The following is a 20,171-nucleotide window of genomic DNA, read 5'->3' on the forward strand; positions in this document are numbered from 1 at the left end:
GATCTATGTAGTGTGAAACAGTGCGAACTCACTTTTAAATGACGTTTTCGTTTTGTTGTCATCCAGAAATTTTGCGACCATTGCAACGTGACATAACGACTTCTCCTCTTTATTGTCAGCCATATAAAGTTTAATAGCAGCCCAAGGGAGGAAGGGGTGGGATATCGGAGAAAGGAAGGTTAAGGTTGGGATATCCTCAAAGATGCAGTACTTGTCAAGGTCAAGGGGAAGGAGCTGAGGGGGGAGGGAGGGGTGGTGAAGAAAACAAAATACTTTGCTTTTATCGAATGTGCACTTAGGAGTTATAGCTAATTCTCAAGCACTCCACTCAGACAATTTGAAACTAAGCATTTAAGTCGAATAGCAGGAACATGACCACATAAAAATCCCCAACTGGCAGGACGTACCCAGTTGGATATTTACAAGCGTAAGTAATATAACACGCTGTGCGGACCTTGATCTTTTATCAGAGATGGCAATCCTGAGTGATGGGCTTCTAAAAAATATACTTCTACTTTACTGACAACACTTCGATATAAAATACTACAGAAGAAAATATAGGAATGGATATGAGTCCTCCCTTTAGAGATTTGTTAAAGCAGAATTCTATAACTACATGCTCAAAGTATACAATTCTATAACACTTACTTTTACAACTAATTTAACTTCAGTATATGACAGAGTGATGCAGTTTTCGTTTCGCTTTTCTAGCGAGGAGGCTGTGACATAGTGTAAATTAAATGTAGACACGGCGTAGTTTTTAGTAATTTGTTAAAAGACGTCATTCGTCATTTAAGCTGTTTCTATAATATATGTTCGTAATATACTAAGCGTTTCTTACATTTTTATAACAAAAGTAGTGTAACTTCATTTTGTATGAAAAGTAACAAAAAAATTGATATAAAACAAGAGAGAATGAGCTCATTCTCTTTTGTATAAAATCAAATGATTGCTTTCAATGAACTAACTTTACTTCCTCAAAACTATTGAGGATATGAAGACACTTAAATGATACTGAAACTATTTTCTTTTTCTGTTCCCCAGAAGACTACTGAATGTTTGGCCAAGTAAAAAAAAATGTTTCTCATCCCCCTTCCCCCCTCTTCATTTTTTGGGGCCGCCTTCCTTTTTTATTATTTGTTCTTGGAAAAGTTGGAACGAACAAAAACCATGCAATAAGTTTTACTTTAAACACAATTATTCTACAATCTTACGTTGCAGGTCTTACTCTTCATAAAACGAAGTTCTATATTGACCTTTTTAACGCCACCTACCTATTGAGACATATTGTATGATCCATCACGTTGTTTAAAACATATTTTGAAATAACCAAAATGTGTGTTGAAACAATATCTGACGTTTCATTTATTTATATTCGACCAAATTAAATTAAACATTGACGTATGCCATAAATAAGCGATAAAAAGGGATGGGCCAAGGATAGATCCTTGGACAACACCACAACTTATTTTGGCTTTATTTGAAAAGTCGCAAATAACAACAACAACAAAAAAAAACCCCGCTCTTTTTTTTATAGAAATCCGGACGAGAAGCATTTTTTTTACTTGGCCTTATCGCACATGGTTTAAAGTTTATACTCGATCGTAGAGGAGTCTTTTAATTAGACCCATAGTCTTCTTGATAACCACACTTTGAGAATCATGCAGACTACTTCTCTGCATCATCCATGAGCATTTCTTTCATTTCCTCGGCATCTTTTTTGCTAAAAGTTCCCTGCAACGGGAAGAGATGTCGTTGGTTCGTTGTACATGTGGTGATATGATAAAGATAGAATGTAGGACTTAAGTTTCGAAGTAACACCTCTAAAAAAGACCTGCTGAGATTCATATTGATATCAAACCGTATAAGGAACTGCAGTTTGCTAACTGGGCTTTAGTGACATGAAAACCAATGTTTTAGACTTTTAAAGAGTTCATCTCCCACAGGATTTGTTTTGGAACACCGATACGGCCGCCGTGACGTCATGCGAAAACACTCTATAGTGCACTTCACCAATACCGATTTTACGTTAGAAAAAAGGGTTATACATTTTATTGTTCAATTTTTTCCCCGGTGCAAATTTTCCTTCCTTTGTTCCGACCTGATTATCATACATTACCATATCCAAAAACGAAGGAAATTAAGTCTTGATCTTGTAGATGTTCCCATACCTGCAATTCTATAGATTCTTTTGCATCCTCTTCCGAGTCCATGGTTTCAGCGGTTGGCATTCCCTTTGTCTCGGGTAGTGTCATGCACAGCAGACCCGCCAGTAACGCATTACCTCCCATAATTGCATACGGCAGGAGTGGATGCACGAGGCGCTGTGGGAAGAAGGACAATTTCGAAAAAAATTTTATTCAGGACAGCCAATATTTACCCGTTTTTTGTGTGCTCTTCGAGTCTGCGCAACGCTCGATCGTTGGACAGGCACTATTTTAAGCTCCTTATCATGGCGCACTGATAACTAAAAATGATACTTTGAAAAAAGCTGTTTTGGGAGAGGAGGTAATTGAAAAAAGCCAGGGGTAACGGTTACTAAGTTATCCAAAGTCCTTCAAGTACTTGCTTTAATTTAACAATCTAAGGCTCACTATCTATTACACCATTTTCCCTTATATTTCACCATGTTTTCATTTATTCATCCGTTGTTTTAAAACGGTATTTAAAGCACAAAAGTCGTTTGATACCCAGCTTAAACAATATTTGAGACAATAGCTATCTCATAGAAAAAACAAATCATGTTTTCTTTGGGTTTAAAGATGTTTTCTTTTGCATGTTTTGTTTCACTACTCACCAGATGAATGATATAGGGTGAGGAAAATGAGCCAATCCTAGCGAGTGACGTTGATGACCCCATACCTATGTTCCTACAGATATAATAGGAATGATCAACTTTACTTACATGTATACGCTTATTTCATTTTCCCTGTTAAAGGTGCGGCGCTTATTCGAGAGCGGCGCTTATTTCAGCTACGCGTGAAACACTGAGGGGAATATGGAGATAAAGTTGGTCGTACTCTTATTTCTAAAGCGATATGGTTTTGACATTTCTTGTATCAAGCGCGGTAATAAAGGTGGGGCGTTTATTTGTAAATACCCAAATTAGCGCCGCGGCGCTTATTAACGTGTTTTCGGTAAATGTGCGGCGCTTATTCGAGTATCGCGCTAAATCGATCGTTTCCGATACATATTATAATGCCTCATGAGTGGTTGAGAGTTGGGGATATTGAAATTACCATGAGAACAACGATAACGAAACAACTGCTGCTCGTTTAGCATCATAATGCCCGCGAACAGAGGCTATATTTTCGCGGTGTGAACTGGCGTACTTTTCGTATGCCAGCTAACACCGCGAAAATGTAGCCTCTGCTCTCACGGTAGGATAAAAACCGTCGCAAAGGTGAAATAATTATCGATACCTGATCACGGTAGGGAAGAGTTCTGCAGCGTACACATAGACAGCATCAAATGAGATGAACACAAAAAACTTGGCTGAGATGGCCATGATGATACGACCCGCCATGAAACCTGAAGATAGCAAATGAACTACCTTAAAAAATGGTTAAATATTTCAGTGCTTCGTTTGACCACGAGCAGTCTCTCTTTTATCTTGGTCCGTCGAGTAAAACGCGCGAGACACGCAAATGACCACGCGCGTGACTGAAGGCGCGCCCCGTGCGTCTTCTCGCGTCTCGCGGCTTCGTCCATCGCCAGTCGCGCGCCCGTACACTCCGTTCGCAGTCTAGTCCTTCGTTAGAATTATAAAAATCATTCAGAATTATTAAGAGAAGTTAGAAAACATTTCTACCTTTGTCAGCACCTGGGTCGTACATTGTACAGAGTACGGCCCCTACAGAAGCGAAGGAAGCAAGTATCATGTTGTAAACAAGCGGCTTTTTGCGACCAAACCTAAGGCGAGAAAAAGGGAAATAAGAAGGAAAAACAACAACAACAACAACAACAAAAAACATTCTCGTGCTGACGTACTAATGGAAAACTGCCAAAAGGAAGCTGACGTATGTCTGCCAGTCACGGTTATTTTTTGGCGTTTAAGAAAAACATTCTGCTGTCACTTTTTAGCAAGGCACCCTCAATCTAGGATGTCGATCCTGTATCCAAAAGTTCAATATCGTCATGCATCATTCTTATTAGTAAAAACCAACCATTGGTCTATTATCAATGCGGCCTTCTGATTGGTTGAGCTACTACTAGGCTATATGTTATAGCCCACTTGTAGCGAAAAGCGACGCCTTTGGAAACCAAAACAATGGCTTCAAGTCTAGCTTTAACTAGCTGGTTGTTTTATCTCGATATTTTTGACCAACTAGTTGGATTTTACTCACCCTCGTGGCCTCTGCGTCAATAGCCCATTCGGCCTTCAGCCCCATGGGCTATTGATTCAGAGCCCATTCGGGCTCGAGGAATAATTGTTAAGTTTCGACACTTTGGCGTAATCTTCAGAATGCCCTGCCACTTGTCTGAACGCTTTAAAGAACGACGTATAACACAATAGTTCCTTTAGTTAATCAACGAGATACAAACATGGAGCTGAGGCTGGATATTTTGAAGTGGTGCGAATGAGTTTTATCAACGCTTGTGGGCCAAAAGAGGCCCTTTCTTCTGTTACTCAGAGCTTACTGAAAGCTCTCGTGCCTTCGCTTCGGCGGTCATGAATAGCTGATGATGTCCACTCATTCTGCGCGATGCATTTTTACGCTCAAGACTCACCTGCCTATGGACCAGATGCCAACATAATTGGCGGGGATTTCCACGATGGAGGCCAGGAAGAAATTTAAATATATATTACCGCCAAGTGTTGGAGTACTGAATGATACACCGTAATAGACCATTGCGTTTACAAACCTAAAATACAGAGAGGAGAATACATTACAGCTAGCATTTCTCCTTGTCAACGACAACATTCATCACGTTAGTATTCCTGTGGCACTTACCAGGCATACCAGGATATAAGCGTCCTGTGACACATCTTTTTAGTTCGAAACAAATCCCTAACATCACCCAACTGTTGAACTTTCCCTTCAGCACTCGGGTTATAAAGAGGCTCTTCCGGGCACTCCTTTTTGTTAGTAGCAGCGATGTTTCGCAATATACTCTCAGTTTCCTTGATGTTTCCCTTCAGCAACAAATATCTCGTAGATTCTGGGACATATCTTTAAAAAAATGAACAAGAAACCAGTATTCTTGTAGACAACAAACATTCAAACCTATGTTCTTTCGATAAAAATGGCTTTTCTCGCCAACATTCAGTTTTTATCCGTTCTGGTTCTGGCAGCTTCTCAGGGGCATCCAAGGACAATTTTTGGAAAATATCTGTTCGGAAGACGATTTGAGATCTAGAATTTTCGGAACATTTCTTGTTAAATTTCTTGCTTGCCTGTCTCTCCTAGGATTTTCGAACCCCCCAAAAATGGTATAATTGGCCATTTTTAACGGATTTTTACCCTAAAAAGGTCACCTAGAATTTTCGGGAGCCTTTTTTCTGATTGAAATTTTCGAAAAGGTAAGTTTTGATCCCTATAATTTTCGGATCACTAGACTTTCAGCTAGGAAATCCAAACGGATGAAAAATTTTTAGGGGATAAAAATATGCCTACATCTACCGTTTAAATACTAAAATACGTTCAACAATGCTATGTTTAAGTGGTTTTGACTGAACTATATTCCCGTTGGGTGCCCCTAAGCTTCTCGGCGACTGGCATTTTTGGGAGTTTCTCGGCGTTGCAGAAAATATTGTTGGTTCGCTTTTGTTTTGTGGTGTGAGTATTGTTCAGTGTCTTTTAAACAAAACTTTTGTATTTCACTTCCCCACTGATGAAGCACTTTAATCTCTATACAAAAAAACCCCTTCATCTAAACTCTTGTGATTTTCACTGAACAGTTAACTTCTTTCAGACTCTAATAAAAGGTCAACCTCATTCCTAAGAGTCCAGCTGCGCCATTATTGACCATAGATATTGCGACCTAGTTGATAGAGACCATGGGAAAAAGATAGCATGCAGAACAGGCGTTTTTTTTTTTCGCGTTTTTCAGGCGAGCACAAGGCAGACATCGAGCGCGAGACACGATTTTTCGATCGCCCGTGTCTCGCGCTCTTCGTCCGCTTCGTGTTCGCCCAAAAAACGCGAAAAAATAGCGCCTATTCTGCAGGCTACGAAAGAGAATGATAACATTTTCTTGCACGCTGTCTAATTTAAATCTTTCTTACTTTCTGACAACTATAAACTATTTTGGACAAAGCATAGAGGTAAAAGAAGCATTGACCAGTAGGCCTAGGGCCGATGAACAGTTAACGTTAATACCTCCAAGCTATTATAATCGGCAGTCCCAAGGCGGCGCATATGATCGACAAGATTCGCCAGTCACGCACGCCATAAGCCAGTCCTGCTAAAAATACGAGAGCGAGGGTCCACGAGTACCATAATGACGTGCCAGCCACGTGTCGATGTCTCCTACCCACAAACTCAGTCGCCATTACATAGATACCCATTCCACCACCACCTGGTTAGAAAATAAACATGTAACGTAACCCCAATATCAAGAGTATGCTTTGACTGAACGAGAAATTTTACTTTTACGTAATTCAATGGAAATATACTAGAAAATTGACACCCTACTGAAGGGCCAGAAACGAAAAGTGTTAACCATGTAAAAATGTTATTTGAGGAGGAGAAGTAGCTTTGCTCAAAGCGTTTATTCTACTGTAGGAAACTCGAATAATATACAAGAAATATAATTAAAAATACAAAACGCTTTATCGCAATTGCTAAATGGTTGTTTTGCAAACAGCGGCACAAGACAGATGAAATGATGAGAAACGACATAACGACGGGTTGAAATGCGACAGCGACGAGGAAAATCACAAATACAATAGTAAAATTCCGAAAGCGGCATGGCCTCCTCTTCAATACGCCAAACGACCGCTCTGAAATCCAGACTTAGGGGCATACCCGCTCTCCACCCTCCCCCGCTCCTTAAGATGAGATCTCACTTACCAATACACACGCCGGTGCAAAGTCTGAAGACCAGAAAAAGCCAAAATATGTGCGGAAATGAAGCTAACAGGCCAAACACACTGGCCAAAAAACAGAAGATGACTAGCACAGGCTTGCGGCCAATTTTGTCGGATAACAGCCCACCAACAATTGCGCCAACAAGCCATCCACCAAAGACAAGGGAAGTGGAGAGAGAGCTGAGAATTGCCTTGTCACAAACCAGGTCGAACTAGGATGGAAGTAATTGAAAAACAGATTTTAAAAACCTTCATTCTAGCAAAAAATTCTCAGATTTCTTGTCGTCACAAGTTAAAAAACGGTACTGGTACTGTCTCGTTCCCAGTCCTCTTAATATGGATCGCACGCGGAGAACTTAACGAGAGAAGCGTGACCGAAGGAAGCGCAAGGGGTGATGGGAGAAGGAAAACGCTATTATATTCTAATTCGCTATCCCGCTCAAACGAATATAAAACATTTATCATGTAATAAGCTACCACAATTGGGGTGCGTCAACATGAGCAGTGTGCGACTCTCTTATGCCTTCATCAACAAAATGGATGGGAATGATACAACAAACAGAATGAAAACTAGGAAATGTAAAAAATACAGCAAGAAAAACCACCCCCGCAAAACGATCTAAACTATGCTTGTATAACAATGATTCCGTAAACGTGCCAAACCTTTCATATAGCAGCATGCAAAAACTTGGACGTCTAAGAGAAACTGATAACCCCTAGTCACTGGGTATTTAATTTTGAGGGCATAGGGACGGTCGTAAGACGCGAATGAATATAAATGAGAGCAACTCAAATATATATAGCCTACCGCTAATGAAGTAGTTGTAACAGCACACCATGTAACACCCAAAAGAAAGGGTTACATTACCCAAGATAAATACATGTCTCCTCTCTTTTCTCCTTCCCATCATCCCTCGCGCTCCCTAGTTATTAACCATGCCTCTCTCGTGGATATTAATAGGAGACTGGGAGCGACTGGGGACGAGTCAGATACTGGTGTGCAAAAATAATATGGATATTAAATTTCGCCTATTCTCGCTTCTAAATTTTCGGCCCGTTGCCATTTTGACGTCAATTGTTACCCAGCCAATTGATGACATAAAATTAAATATGGCGGCGCGCGTTAAAATACTCAAACGGAATCATTGATTTTGTAAATTTACCCGAGTGACGACAGATGTAAAATCATCAGCAAACTTCCAAGCATCTCTTGGCATACTACAACGTCGGTCATCTGATGGCTTGAACGATCCAGTGAAGTTACAAGAACTGCTATTGCCCGCGCACATCCATCTTGGTTCAGCGGCGATGAAAGTTGGTACCATCACCTAGAAGATAGACAGTATGTTATATAAGAATCGTCTTTGTGTCGCGGGAGCTTGAGATTCAACTTACAGTCGAAGCTCTTGTAAGCGACCACCTCGGAAACTCGGAAAAGTGGTCGTAACTAGAGCTGGTCGCATGGTAAAACAATATAGGGTGGTAGCTTACGAGAGCTTCAGAAACTCCTTAATAATTCGTAAGAGGTCACTACGGAAATGAACTTGAACTTTTACAAATACAATACTGCACTGTACAAGATCTTTATAAACAAACCATTAACGCTTTGGCAGTGTTGATTTATATGAATAAGACCCTGAGTGGTTGCTTGTGGTTGCGGTCGCTTAAGAGAGTTTTTCATTACAATGTTTAAGTCACAGTTCAAATGGGGTTTCTCTAAATTGGTCTTTACTAGAGCTGGTCGCTTATGAAACTGGTCACAAGGAGAGCTTCGACTGTATTGGTAGGGAAATTTATATTTTTCCCATAACTGATGTCTGTAGGTCTTGTGTTATACTCAAGTCACTTAAGGGTTTCATCTACAGCTCGAACATTAGAGCCACCTTATACAGCATAACAGCATAGAAAACGGTACTACAGGAAAGTGCTGCCCAGTAGCTTTCATTTGAATGGTCACAATATCGGATTTCATCCACGGCGTGTCAAAAGTAGGAACCACCTTGTGCAATGTAATAAACAGTCCCACAGGTAAGAACTTTTCAGTAGCCGTCATTTGAACGGTCATGCTTTATGATTTTCTTTCCAGAATGAAAAGTTAAAGTACCCATATCTTAAAAAATATATTTTTTAATTGAACGTACATGTAACTATGAGAACCTCTGCTTTTAAAAAATGGTGATTTGAACACAATTACGTGTTTTTTAGAATTTTTTGGAAACATTTAATGTTACCCTTGGCACTCCACTCGGCTTAGTCTTCTCTCGGAAGACTCTCGGACACAAAGGAGCAATGACTTTAAGATGTGACATAGATTAACGAACTATGATGTAAATTAAAGAACAAGTAACTTTTGATACAAGTAATTAAGGTAGCCCGAACCTCTTCCGCTATTTGTGTACCCTGGGTGCCAGAGGCTTTTCATGCGCGGTTTTCGGTTTCGGTCAAGTCTTTGTAAGTGACCCGCGCAAAAAGCTTCGCCGCTCGTATCTTCGGCCTTCGGCCGAAAACGTGTCGCCTGTGGCCGACGGAACGACCCACCAAACGAAGCTCCCCATCGCTCGCGAGAAAAAACCTCTGGTATCCAGGGTACTATTTGCGCGTTTACATTCACAAATGTATTAGCCTATGACTTTAACATTAAATTTGACCAACATTTTGTGGAGCAAGTTCTACGGTCACGATTACCACCAAACTTGCAGATATAAAACTATATAGCTCTGAGGCTATTTTGCTGAATTAAGGGGAAAATCTGTCGTGAGATTTCGGAGTTATTTACATGTTTTGTAAAAACGAGGTGTTCAATAGAGGCCGATATCCAGTAGTCCAGTCCCTCACATGAACCTCTAATTTCAGTGGTCGACTAAACAATATTGCCTTTTGTTTACAAGAAAATAGTGACATTTTCTTAAAGATCAATCATTCTTTATTAAAGATGCCAAAAATCGTAGAAATTGGTTAAATCTTCCCTGCCGAAAAACGCGCGATTCAAAAACATGACCAACACGAATATAAGTAGGTTCGGGCCACCTCAAGTGCGGATTTTTAGAAGCATTTCTTTCAAATAACAAATTGAAACAGCTCTTAAAAGATAAAAAAGATACGATATCACATGCAAGATACAATCTCATATCACATTCTTACCTGGAGAGTCATGGCGAACTCTATGTAGCTAAGAATGAATATCAGACGAAGCTGGTATAGACCCAAGCTCCCAATTCTCTCCAGTATGTCGTCCACGGTTAACGCCATTTTTCAAGGGGAAAAAAGGCTTAGGGAATGAGCAAACGGTGCTGACAAAATTTCAAAGAAATTACCTGAAAAAGAGAGACACACATTAGAAGGAGTGAAACGCGACGAATTTGACACGCATTTTATGCAGATTAAGGTTATTTCGATACCATTGGCACATCTCTCATAATACGCCTTGTTTGCCACCCAATATTCTGCGTAAGAATTGTTTTTTAATATCTCTTGGGTATAGAGAAGAGAAGTCGTTACGTCACGTTGCCATGGTAGCAAAATTTTTTGGATGACAACAAACCGAAAAAGTCAATGAAATGTATATTCCCACTATTTTAAACTTCACCGGTTTTTTTTAATTCATTTAATTTGGCAAATCTTGGCGAAATTTTCTTTGGGACCGTATCTATCGTTATCTAAGTTTAGCAAATAAAGCGACAAATTTTGTGTTGTGTTCACCTACTCCATGAAGCGGGCTCGTGAAATGAGGAAGTTTCATGTCGTAGTGGTGTAACGATGGCAAAGAAATGTACAAAAACGCGTGATGCACGTGCAAAGTTGTTGTTTGTTGTTAACATATTATGTTTTGCCGTTCTCATTGCCGTCGCCATCGTCGTTGGTTTTGTTGTCATCCAGAAATAATGCTACCATGGTAACGTGACGTCAGACTTCTCCTCTCTATTACAGTCATTCCAAGAAAAATTGAAAGCAATGCTGGCAGATGTGCATATGGCGAATGGAAGAATTTACCGTAAGTCCTCTGTTACGCCCTCTAGGGGACTTATTTATTTCAAACTTATTTGAGGGAGGGGCTTAATAGAGACGCGGGGCTTATTTAAGTTAGCAAAGACGATGGTATCAGTTCTCCGTAAAAAATTTAAAAAAAGGTGGAAAAGCACAAGTACAAGAAGTTGGAGATTGTGCAGCCGAGGATAAAATAATATCCGAACTTCCAGCTGTTGAATATACCATCCCGGATCACTCAGACCCACTTTCCATTTTTCACCCTCTCTGCGGTACTTTCGTTTAACTGCTCGCGTTCTTGAATAACGCAAAAAAGGCTGTTTTGTAGTCTATCGAGCTTGCGGGACTTGAGTCCAAATTTTCTTTCCTTTGACGATCGTTAAGGGTATCACAAACGTATCCGTGGAGAAAAAGAGAACTTCACAAGGAAAGGCACGGCGAAATAGGAGGGTTAAACGGGGGTCTAATGTCTTGTTATTCCAGTAATATGAGGCTGGTGAGAGGATTTTCCAACAAGTAAACTATGGAATGTAAACAGTTCTTCCAAAAAAAATCACGATGGTTTCAAACCCGTTTGCAAAGTCGTACTGGTTTTGATTACCAGAGACCAGCCGGACTTTCGACCGGTTTTCTCACCAATACTTGCTCAACATCCACAGTTTGCAGGAAACCACTCGCAAAAGCATCTCCTAAGACCTAACTTTGAATTGTGTGGGCCTTGAAATCAAATTGCGACTTATCTTAAAAGATACTGAAAAGATTAATCAAACAGGTCTAAGGTGATTTTTAGATGACATTTCATGTGATAGAAGTAAGGATTAGTATGTATGAAGTACGATATCTGAAGTTACACAAGCCATAAAATTCTTGACGGGTCGTACCATGGTCTTTTGAAATCCGGAGCTCCTAACTTTTAAACCGATCTCTTGTAAACTTACTCATTCTGGTCTGAATCGTTCCGGTCTACAGGTTCTAATTTCACGCTGGTCTCATGAGGACCTTACACAACAAGATACAGGTGGAATTTGTTTACAGATCAACAGTATTTTGCTTACCCGTGGGAACATGTTTTTTTCTGGCTCTTTGTAAAAGGCCTCGGAACCCGTTGTGTATAGTCATCTCTTGTGTTCACACATTGCATTTCGCAAACCTAGCTACCGATAACCTCCATAAAACATTAAAAAATGTTCAACAAGTTGTTTTTTCTTTCAGTTGCCAGAGCTGAATCTGAAAGTGGCGGAAGATAGAAATGTTCTGTTTGGAGCGATAATTTTTAGCAGGTGGAATATGGTGGCATCATTAAAAATCTCTTCCACCAATTACAAATTGGAGACAATTCCAAACTTCTATCGATATTTTGTTTAAAAGTAAAGTGTTGTTTACCTTATAAAACGCCCAATTACCCGAAGTACTGTTTGGAAAAGAAAGCCCCATCGTTTTAAAAAGAGACAAAAACCAACTGTTGAGGAATAATTGTGAACGAAAGGGCCTTTGCGACACCAGGTACTCAGGAAATATTTAGTACAATGCCAGGGATAAAGCAACTGGAAGTGGCAATGGTACACAAAAGTAGCTTGAGCGAACGTTTTTTATACGATCTCATAAAATATACAAGAGGCTTTATATTCTTGGAAATTCAAGCCACTTTATTTCGATAACGTTCTCTAGATTTATAAAGAGGAACGTCACAAAACCTCTTGAATGTCAAATTTCTGTTGTACATGTACAGGTAATTCAAGCTTCTTGTAACATGTCTTCTGGTGGCGGCCTTAAAAATCGGGAAGAACAAAGTAAGAAGCTGGAAGTTACGGTTTAAAATGGAAGACGGGGTAGGGAAGGAGAGCCTTACGCGAGCACGGCGAACTGCATTGAAAATTAGACGAAAGCCGGTACGGGTGGTGGGAAGTGACCTCTTCGCCAGGGTCTCTCTCGGGTAGAATAGAGACACTGGGGCAAAGTTTGCCTTCTCCGCGGAGTTAAGAATAATACTATCTTGGTGAAGTACATGATAAGGAGAATTGTGAAACTCATCAAAAGACCATCTCGTACTAAAGCAGATCCTTCAGGGTCCGGCCAAGGATGAAGAAATTTTTGGCTAGATCTGAAAAATGCCACCCGAAAGTAAAGTTGTTTTTGGCGGTCGTTTTCGAGTCAACATGACCTTTTGGAGGCCACCTTTATTTGTTCGTGATGTACGTGGCTGAGCAAAATTAAAAATAAATCAACACCCTACTTTCGTCACGAAATGGCAGTCACGTTATCTCAAAGAGATTCAAAGAGACGATAATGAAATCTACTTTTGAGATTTACCCTGTAAAGCACCAACTCCCCATTGTCAAGAACATTCTGCGAACAATAAATGGAAATGTTCTCTTTTTCGATGTCTTAGAGTCTCTCCAAGACGTAACGCGAACACTGACATGATCGGACGGGAAGAGCATCTAAAGCACTTAATCGTTTCTATCCTTCCGGTTCAGGGTTGGGTTGCATAGAGAAGCTTAAAAGCGAAAACCTTTGTTTTTTTTTGGGGGGGGGGGGGAGCAGTGGGGTGGGAGGTCGTAGAAAAGGGGGGAGGGTACAGAAGGCGCGTTCTATTTTGCAACGGAAAAAGGCTGAAGATCAGGAAGGAAATCAAGAGAAACATGGGCGTTCGGCCGGGAATGCAATGTTTGAGAGGTGGAAGGTTTGGACCCCCTGTTACCCCCATCCCACTTGTTGCATAAGTTTTGCACAGATAGCTCGGCAAAAGGCGAATTAACAAGTAAAGATAACACGAAGAGAGCACGAGAAAATTCTCCATAATACAAGGACCGATGTCAAAAAAGTCCCACTAAATGTAAACTTGTGCAAAAGGGCTCCAGGTTTCAATAAAATCACCAGGTCGAAAAAGCGGAACCACAACACCATAAGACAAACAACATTAATCTATTTTGTAAAGGTCTGTTTTTTTTTTTCACATTGCAAGAATATTTCGACCTCGACTGATGTTCACGTAAGAAATCTCTTGACTTGACAAGCCCCAACCTCTGGTCTTAAAGAGTAAATTTGAATGCGGCTCGATTTTAGAAGCTATTGGAAATCAGTTAGGTTTTATTTTGAAGTCTTGGAAATGATGAAAAATGCACTCATTCCTGCAGTGCACTATATGTAGAAAGCGAGTCACATGTCTTCAACATAACAGGAATAATAACGAAGGATTGGGTTGCCTCTTCGACACCGGCTGTTCCATAGCCTCGCCTTAGCAGGTCCGCTTTTGAACGTTAATAGCAAACTACAGAGATTGCTCATAGTCCAAAGATAAAAAATTTTAACTCACCAAAAAGCAATCCGTGATCCTCTGTTTTGAAAGATTGCTGTATATCTTATAATTTGACAACACTTGAACAGTAAACCCAATAAACCTTGTCTACAGAGTTTGTTTTATCGGATAATCTGAGCACTTCAGGTTCCTACAATTGCGCGGAGATTCTTTCCCTGTGAGTTATGATGACTGTGCAACAAATGTGAAATATTCGTCTTAGGATGGATAGGTTACAACTGGCAGTTATGCGAGCCTTTTAACATTCACGTGTTAGCCCTAAAATGTTTACCGAATGAACAAGTCTTGTCATATTAATAACTTTAAGAACAAGTCACAATTTATTCTTAAAAACAGAAATCTTTACGTTTATATTGCCACTTACGTTTTGGCAAGTAGACCAAAGTATCTCCTTTAGGATGTTTGATACTCTTCTGGGGTACTGTAACAAGTGCAAAAACAAGCGCCGGTACACCACCTCATGAACTGGTACACATATCTCCTTTTGTTCAATGTATGAAGGTTTCTCATGTGATAAGTCGCTGAAGGACAAGGGATTCAATTACCTGCTGCACCATATGACGCAACTCTTCTCACTGCGGGCCTCAGGTATTTCACATTCCAAAAGTCAGGGTGCTACCAAAAACAACATTTTAAATTGTGATGAGAGCCCAGAAGACCACTTTTGTCCCTTTTTAAAATTATATTTTTTTGTTTGATTATGATTTATTTACACAGCAAAAGTATCACTAAAGTATCTGACCTGATCACCCCTAAAATGTCAATTTTAAGTACAAGTAAAACAACACCGTATTCGAGGACTTTCTCCCGCGCGGAACTGTTAGCTTATCTACTACTGAAATGGCGCGTTTTGGCCTCCCTGCGGCTTCATTCTTGATTTCGGGGGACGGGGGGTGGAGGGGTTGCTATTGCACATTATTAGCCAAGATTGTAGCTTTCTCTCGGTGCATGGTGTTCAAGGTTCTTTTCCATACTTTAAAGGGGCTTTGTCATGGCGGGTTCCACATTTTTTGGTCAAAGTTGAGCTGACATTATAACTAAATATTCTCAGTCATTTTTTCTCGTACTTGGATCTCTGTAAAAGAAAGATATCAAATGACTCTGACAAAAAGAAAACAAAACATTCATGATCGATTTTCGGTCATTTTTCGACAACAAAGGAGTTTGACTTAAGAAAGTTGGCGCGATTTTATTCAAGTTGCAATCCCTTTCTATTCTGGCCGTGTACAATGATTGTTGAGTAGAAGTAAAAGTTGTTTCAAGGAAGCAAAACAATCGTTTAAAGGTTTTCTTGAATTCCAATGGGTTTTTAGGGTTTTAGCTATACCATAAGCATCGTCACGTAGCTCCTTTTTGCCTCCTTTTTGTGGTGCGTGGCGATATTTGTGGTATTACCTTAAAAATTCCCAAGTTATAAGCCACTCAGGAATTCTGGTCTCTCGCTTTATACAACGACAAGACGTCACCCAGTTGCGTGTGTTAGTGACCCGTCTCTGCAGAGCCTGGAAGTTCACCAAACAGCTAAGGATTATTGGAGAAGACAATAAAAAAAAAACAACATAATCAATGATCTCTAGCCCTGAAACAATAGAACTTCGTGCCAAAACGAACAATGGAATTAGAGATTTATTTCGCTACATGTAACAGAATCCAAAAGTCTTGGATTCTGTATTCCACGCTGTGAATTCAGGATTCTGTGTCAATAAAACTTGGCATCCGGATTCCAATTAGCCTGCGAATAAAGCCGTTTCTCCTTGCCCGTCGCCGCTAGGGATGTTTCGCGAAACGTACTTAGCGGGGAGGAGTAAGGAGAAACGCTTGTATCCGCAGGCTAGATTCCAATCGTCAGTAGTATTCGGGATTCCTTGAGCTGTATTCCGGATTCCAAAGCACGGGAATCCTCGATTCCACAAGCAAAATAAATTCTCGGATTCTGGAATCCGGAGTCCCTTAAATAAAGCGAAGCTTTGTTGTTCTTGACAAAGCGGGGGGAGGGGGTGGGGGGTGCGTGATTCAGGCAGCAAGTTTGTCTGGGCTTCTAGCCAAGGGGAATTTGTTCTGACCAACTGTCTTCCAGTCTCCAAACCGCTTAGTTACAGTCTCATATCGCAGCTCTTCCAGCTCCCATGGGCAAGAAAGCGACTTTCACCTTTCTCCTTCTCAAGACACTCGTTCAACGATCTGACTTTCACCTACACCCTAATAACGAGCTGTTTGCAGACAGCATTTTACACCAAGGCTATGCAAAAGCTTTTTTATTTATTCAGCATAAAGATGCAAAAGTAACAGACTTGCTGGCTATGTAAGATTTCCTGAATCGAATCTTCACCGGGTTCTTTTTTTGTCGAAAGAAGAGAAAAGTCATTCGGTTCTAGGCAACTTAAATGTCCCAGAGGGCCAAGGACAACATAGCAGAAGCAGTGAGTCAAGCTATCGTCGACAGCATCCGGAGGTCAGTGCAGTCCCGTCCAATTACTATCCCACACTTTATAGAAAATTTAACCCGAGAAAATAGTCGACATTTCCCGCCACGCCACCACTGGTTTCCCCTCGTGATGACGTCGAGGAGCGTACGCTTAAATTCCATACTGATGACGTGTCACTACCCAGATCTTGGTAGTGCTTCTGATTGGTCGTGCTGCGAGGGAAATTTGCTTCAGCCAGTCAGAAGCACTACCCAGTTCTCGATAGCGACACGCCATCAGTATGGAATTTACGCGCTCGCTCCTCAACGTCATTACGAGAGGAAACCAGTGTGGGGTTGTTTTCTCAGGCTGTCAAAAATACAGAAAACCCTGAATTCATTAGCACCTCAACCGACCCATTTACACTACTAAGTGGAATTTGTTTTTTTTGTTGCTGCCTCATTAATGAACGATCCTAGACGAATAAACATAAGTGATTTTCGTGGCTGTTAAAAAGCAGTGTTATAACCAAGATTCGCGTGGTTTCCCGCTACTTCACCATTTGCTGTATTCGTATCTTCGTGCGTATTCCCTCCTTCATCTGGGTCTTGTCCAACATTGTTATTATCTTTATTCTTGTCTTTCACTTCTTCCTTTACTTCCTGCATTTTCTCACTCATTTTCTCCTCTTCCAATTGTTTCTCCTTTTCCTGTACCTTTTCTTTTTCGTCGTTTAACACGATATCCTCCATGGCGACATTCTGTATCCCCAGCTCTATACCTTGTTCAGAGTCCATTGTTTCAGCGGTTGGTAGTCCCTTTGTCTCTGGTAATGTCATGCAGAGTATACTCGCAAGCAACGCCTTGGCTCCCATGATTCCGTAGGGGAGGAGCGGATGCACTCGGCTCTATATGGGAGAAATAAACACTCTTACAAACACGGAGTAAAGCATGGTAGTCAAAAGGCCATTTCAATTCCATGAAAATGATTTTCCATTCTCATGTTTATAAAAATCTTTTTCGCAAGAAAGGCTTTGCACTTAGCCTCGTTTTAAAACCCGGAAATGCCTATTTTATCGCTACGATCCCCGTAGACAACAACAATAACAAGCTTTATTGGCAAGACTACAACAAATACAGTATTCCAAAAGCCTTTCATAACTGATTATTGATTCGTCAATTAATTCTTAAGGTAACTTAAAATGAAATAAAAATTCCAAAGTGAGTCCAGTGATCTTATGGACACTACACTTCTAAAGATAAAACTGAAGTCCATCTACAAAGATAATCGTATCGTCACTACTATCGCTATGTTCGCCGAAGAGTTGTTTACATATTTTTGCTTTTTTTTTTCATAATTAGTTGAATGCTACAGGTTCATTCATTTTCTTTGAAGGCTCGCCAGTTATCCGTGGATTGCCTTTAACGTTGACCAGTTTAACATAAATCGATAATTTTCAACAAGGAACATAAGAAAAAAAATTTCATTGAGAACTATAATACTGAATTTCTGCTGTGTCATTCAGTTATTATCCTGGGTGCCAGAGACTTTTCTAGCGCGGTTTCCAGTTTCTGTCAAGTCTTAATAGTGACCCGCGCGAAACGCTTTTTCTCGCGGCTTCGGCTTTCGACCGAAGATGTGTCGACCTTCGGCCAGCACCGAAAATTCCCGCCGCACGCGAGAAAAACCTCTGGTACCCAGGGTATTCAGTTATTCGCCACTTTAGAAAGGAGAAGGGAACTGAGCCGAGTTAACTTTCGCAAAGACTTCTGGGACTGTGACTAAGGACAGGAAAAAAATTGGCCAATAGCTGAGCGGCGCGCGCCTATTGCGGGACGCATTTCGGCTCCATTTCCTTTCTCGTTTCTATAGTGGCGAATTGTGCACTGTAGTAATTTAAAAAAGTTTAGGGAAAAAAATAAATAAAAAGTCTATCAATAATTTCACGAACCAGATGAACGACATATGGAGAAGCAAAAGAACCCAATCTGGCTACCGAAGTGGAGGTACCCATTCCTACGTTTCTGAAAAGAGAACAGAACATGGAAGGTTGGTCAGGTTGCAAAGACTATTTTTTGAAGTATTTTGAAAGTTATTTTTAAGACGGATCTATCTTATCTTTTAAGTTTAGTTTTTGTTTCATTAAGTCTTGTTTTGTCCACGTACTGTTTTCCTGTTTCGATCTTTTGTTTTTACTTGTACTTGAAGTTATGCTTAGCTCGGTATGCGTTTTCGAAAACCTTTGTTATCATGATAACAAAACGAATCAACCATTTTTTGAGGGAAAAGCCATGGGGACGAGGTTGAAGCTCTTCGTCCATACTAGCGATTTCGCATGGGTTTTGACCGTCTATACTCAGCTAGTGAAAAACGCGTATAATTTTTAAGTCAGTCCACCGTCTCACCTAATAACCGTAGGGAACAGCTCCGTCGAGAACACATAAACCGCAGCGAAGGAAATAAACACGAAAAACTTAGCTGCCAGCGCCATGATAATACGACCTGCGGCAAAACCTGAAATAAAAAGAGAGTCAATGAAATTTTTTCAGATAACTGGTATCTAGTGACTCCTCAAAGATTATCGATTATTGCTACGATCCCCGGGGTGGGGGTACTTCCTAGTGATAGGCTAATGGGGATGTGCCGCTGGATGGGGTCGCATTTTCACGGCTGGATTGACTATAATGGGGTCGCATTTTCATTACAGCTAGGATGGAATCGCACATTTTTGGAATTTGGGGGATCAGAAAATTCAGGTAGGTAGGGATTTAAAATGGGAAGATTTTTACTTCATTAAGTTTAACCGATGTGTCAATTCTTTTCAGGATGATCTAGTTAAAAGGCTTTATAAATAGGTTGCATAAGCAGAAAGTTACTAAGTTGGCATCGCGAAAATTACATTTTCCCAAAAGTGACTAAGATGGAGTCTGTATTTGGCCACAGAATAGACTATAATCTGTTAGGGGTTCTGAGAGCCCAACGGCACATACCGGTCAGCTAAAATTAATCCAAGTACCCCCCCCCCCCCCTCCCTTGGGTAGCGATCACCCCATGTATGTCAATCGGATTCCTGAATCCGGGAAACTTTTGCTTGCGAAATCCGGAATCCATAGCGTAATTCCTAATATGGCGCGATAGCGAGGCAGCTTTGGAAACAGCTACTTACATTTGTCGTTGCCAGGATCATACATGGTAAATAACACAGCACCAACCGAGGCTATGGAGGCTAAGATCATGAAATACACAAGTGACTTTTTGCGACCAATCCTGCGATGAAACGCAACGAATATTTACGTCAAGGAACTGTTAATCATTCGTTCCTGTAGTATAGATTTGATTAAGCACATATGTCTCAGCGTTCTCACAGGGTCTGGAAAGGTATTCTCGGGATCCAGGATTTGAGCAAATAGAGTGCGGGATTCGGTAAAC

The 20,171-nt window shown here is 40.6% G+C and overlaps 2 protein-coding genes across 3 annotated transcripts in view; both read right to left on the reverse strand.

The window, feature by feature from the left end:
• Nucleotides 1–255: 255 nt before the first annotated feature.
• On the reverse strand, nt 256–14,838 carry LOC140930344 (organic cation transporter protein-like). The gene is made up of 12 exons (XM_073380026.1): nt 14,701–14,838; nt 10,175–10,347; nt 8,197–8,361; nt 7,017–7,245; nt 6,324–6,522; nt 4,956–5,174; nt 4,732–4,866; nt 3,812–3,912; nt 3,423–3,531; nt 2,798–2,870; nt 2,172–2,324; nt 256–1,734 (listed from the first exon to the last, which is right to left on the reverse strand). The coding sequence occupies exons 2-12, from the start codon at nt 10,280–10,282 to the stop codon at nt 1,669–1,671; spliced, it is 1,557 nt and encodes a 518-aa protein (XP_073236127.1). The 5' UTR covers nt 10,283–10,347; nt 14,701–14,838; the 3' UTR covers nt 256–1,668.
• A 1,738-nt stretch (nt 14,839–16,576) lies between these two features.
• Nucleotides 16,577–20,171, reverse strand: part of LOC140930345 (organic cation transporter protein-like) — a 14,893-nt gene continuing 11,298 nt past the window's right edge. For both annotated transcript variants that reach the window (XM_073380027.1, XM_073380028.1), the window contains 4 exons: nt 19,909–20,009; nt 19,148–19,256; nt 18,694–18,766; nt 16,577–17,649 (listed from right to left, as the gene is read on the reverse strand). In XM_073380027.1, the coding sequence (XP_073236128.1) occupies nt 17,251–17,649; nt 18,694–18,766; nt 19,148–19,256; nt 19,909–20,009 (682 nt within the window). In that variant the 3' untranslated portion in view covers nt 16,577–17,250. The remainder of the gene's footprint in view (nt 17,650–18,693; nt 18,767–19,147; nt 19,257–19,908; nt 20,010–20,171) is intronic.

This window comes from Porites lutea, chromosome 3 (genome assembly GCF_958299795.1).
Source record: "Porites lutea chromosome 3, jaPorLute2.1, whole genome shotgun sequence".
In the NCBI taxonomy this organism is placed as follows: Eukaryota; Metazoa; Cnidaria; class Anthozoa; order Scleractinia; family Poritidae; genus Porites; species Porites lutea.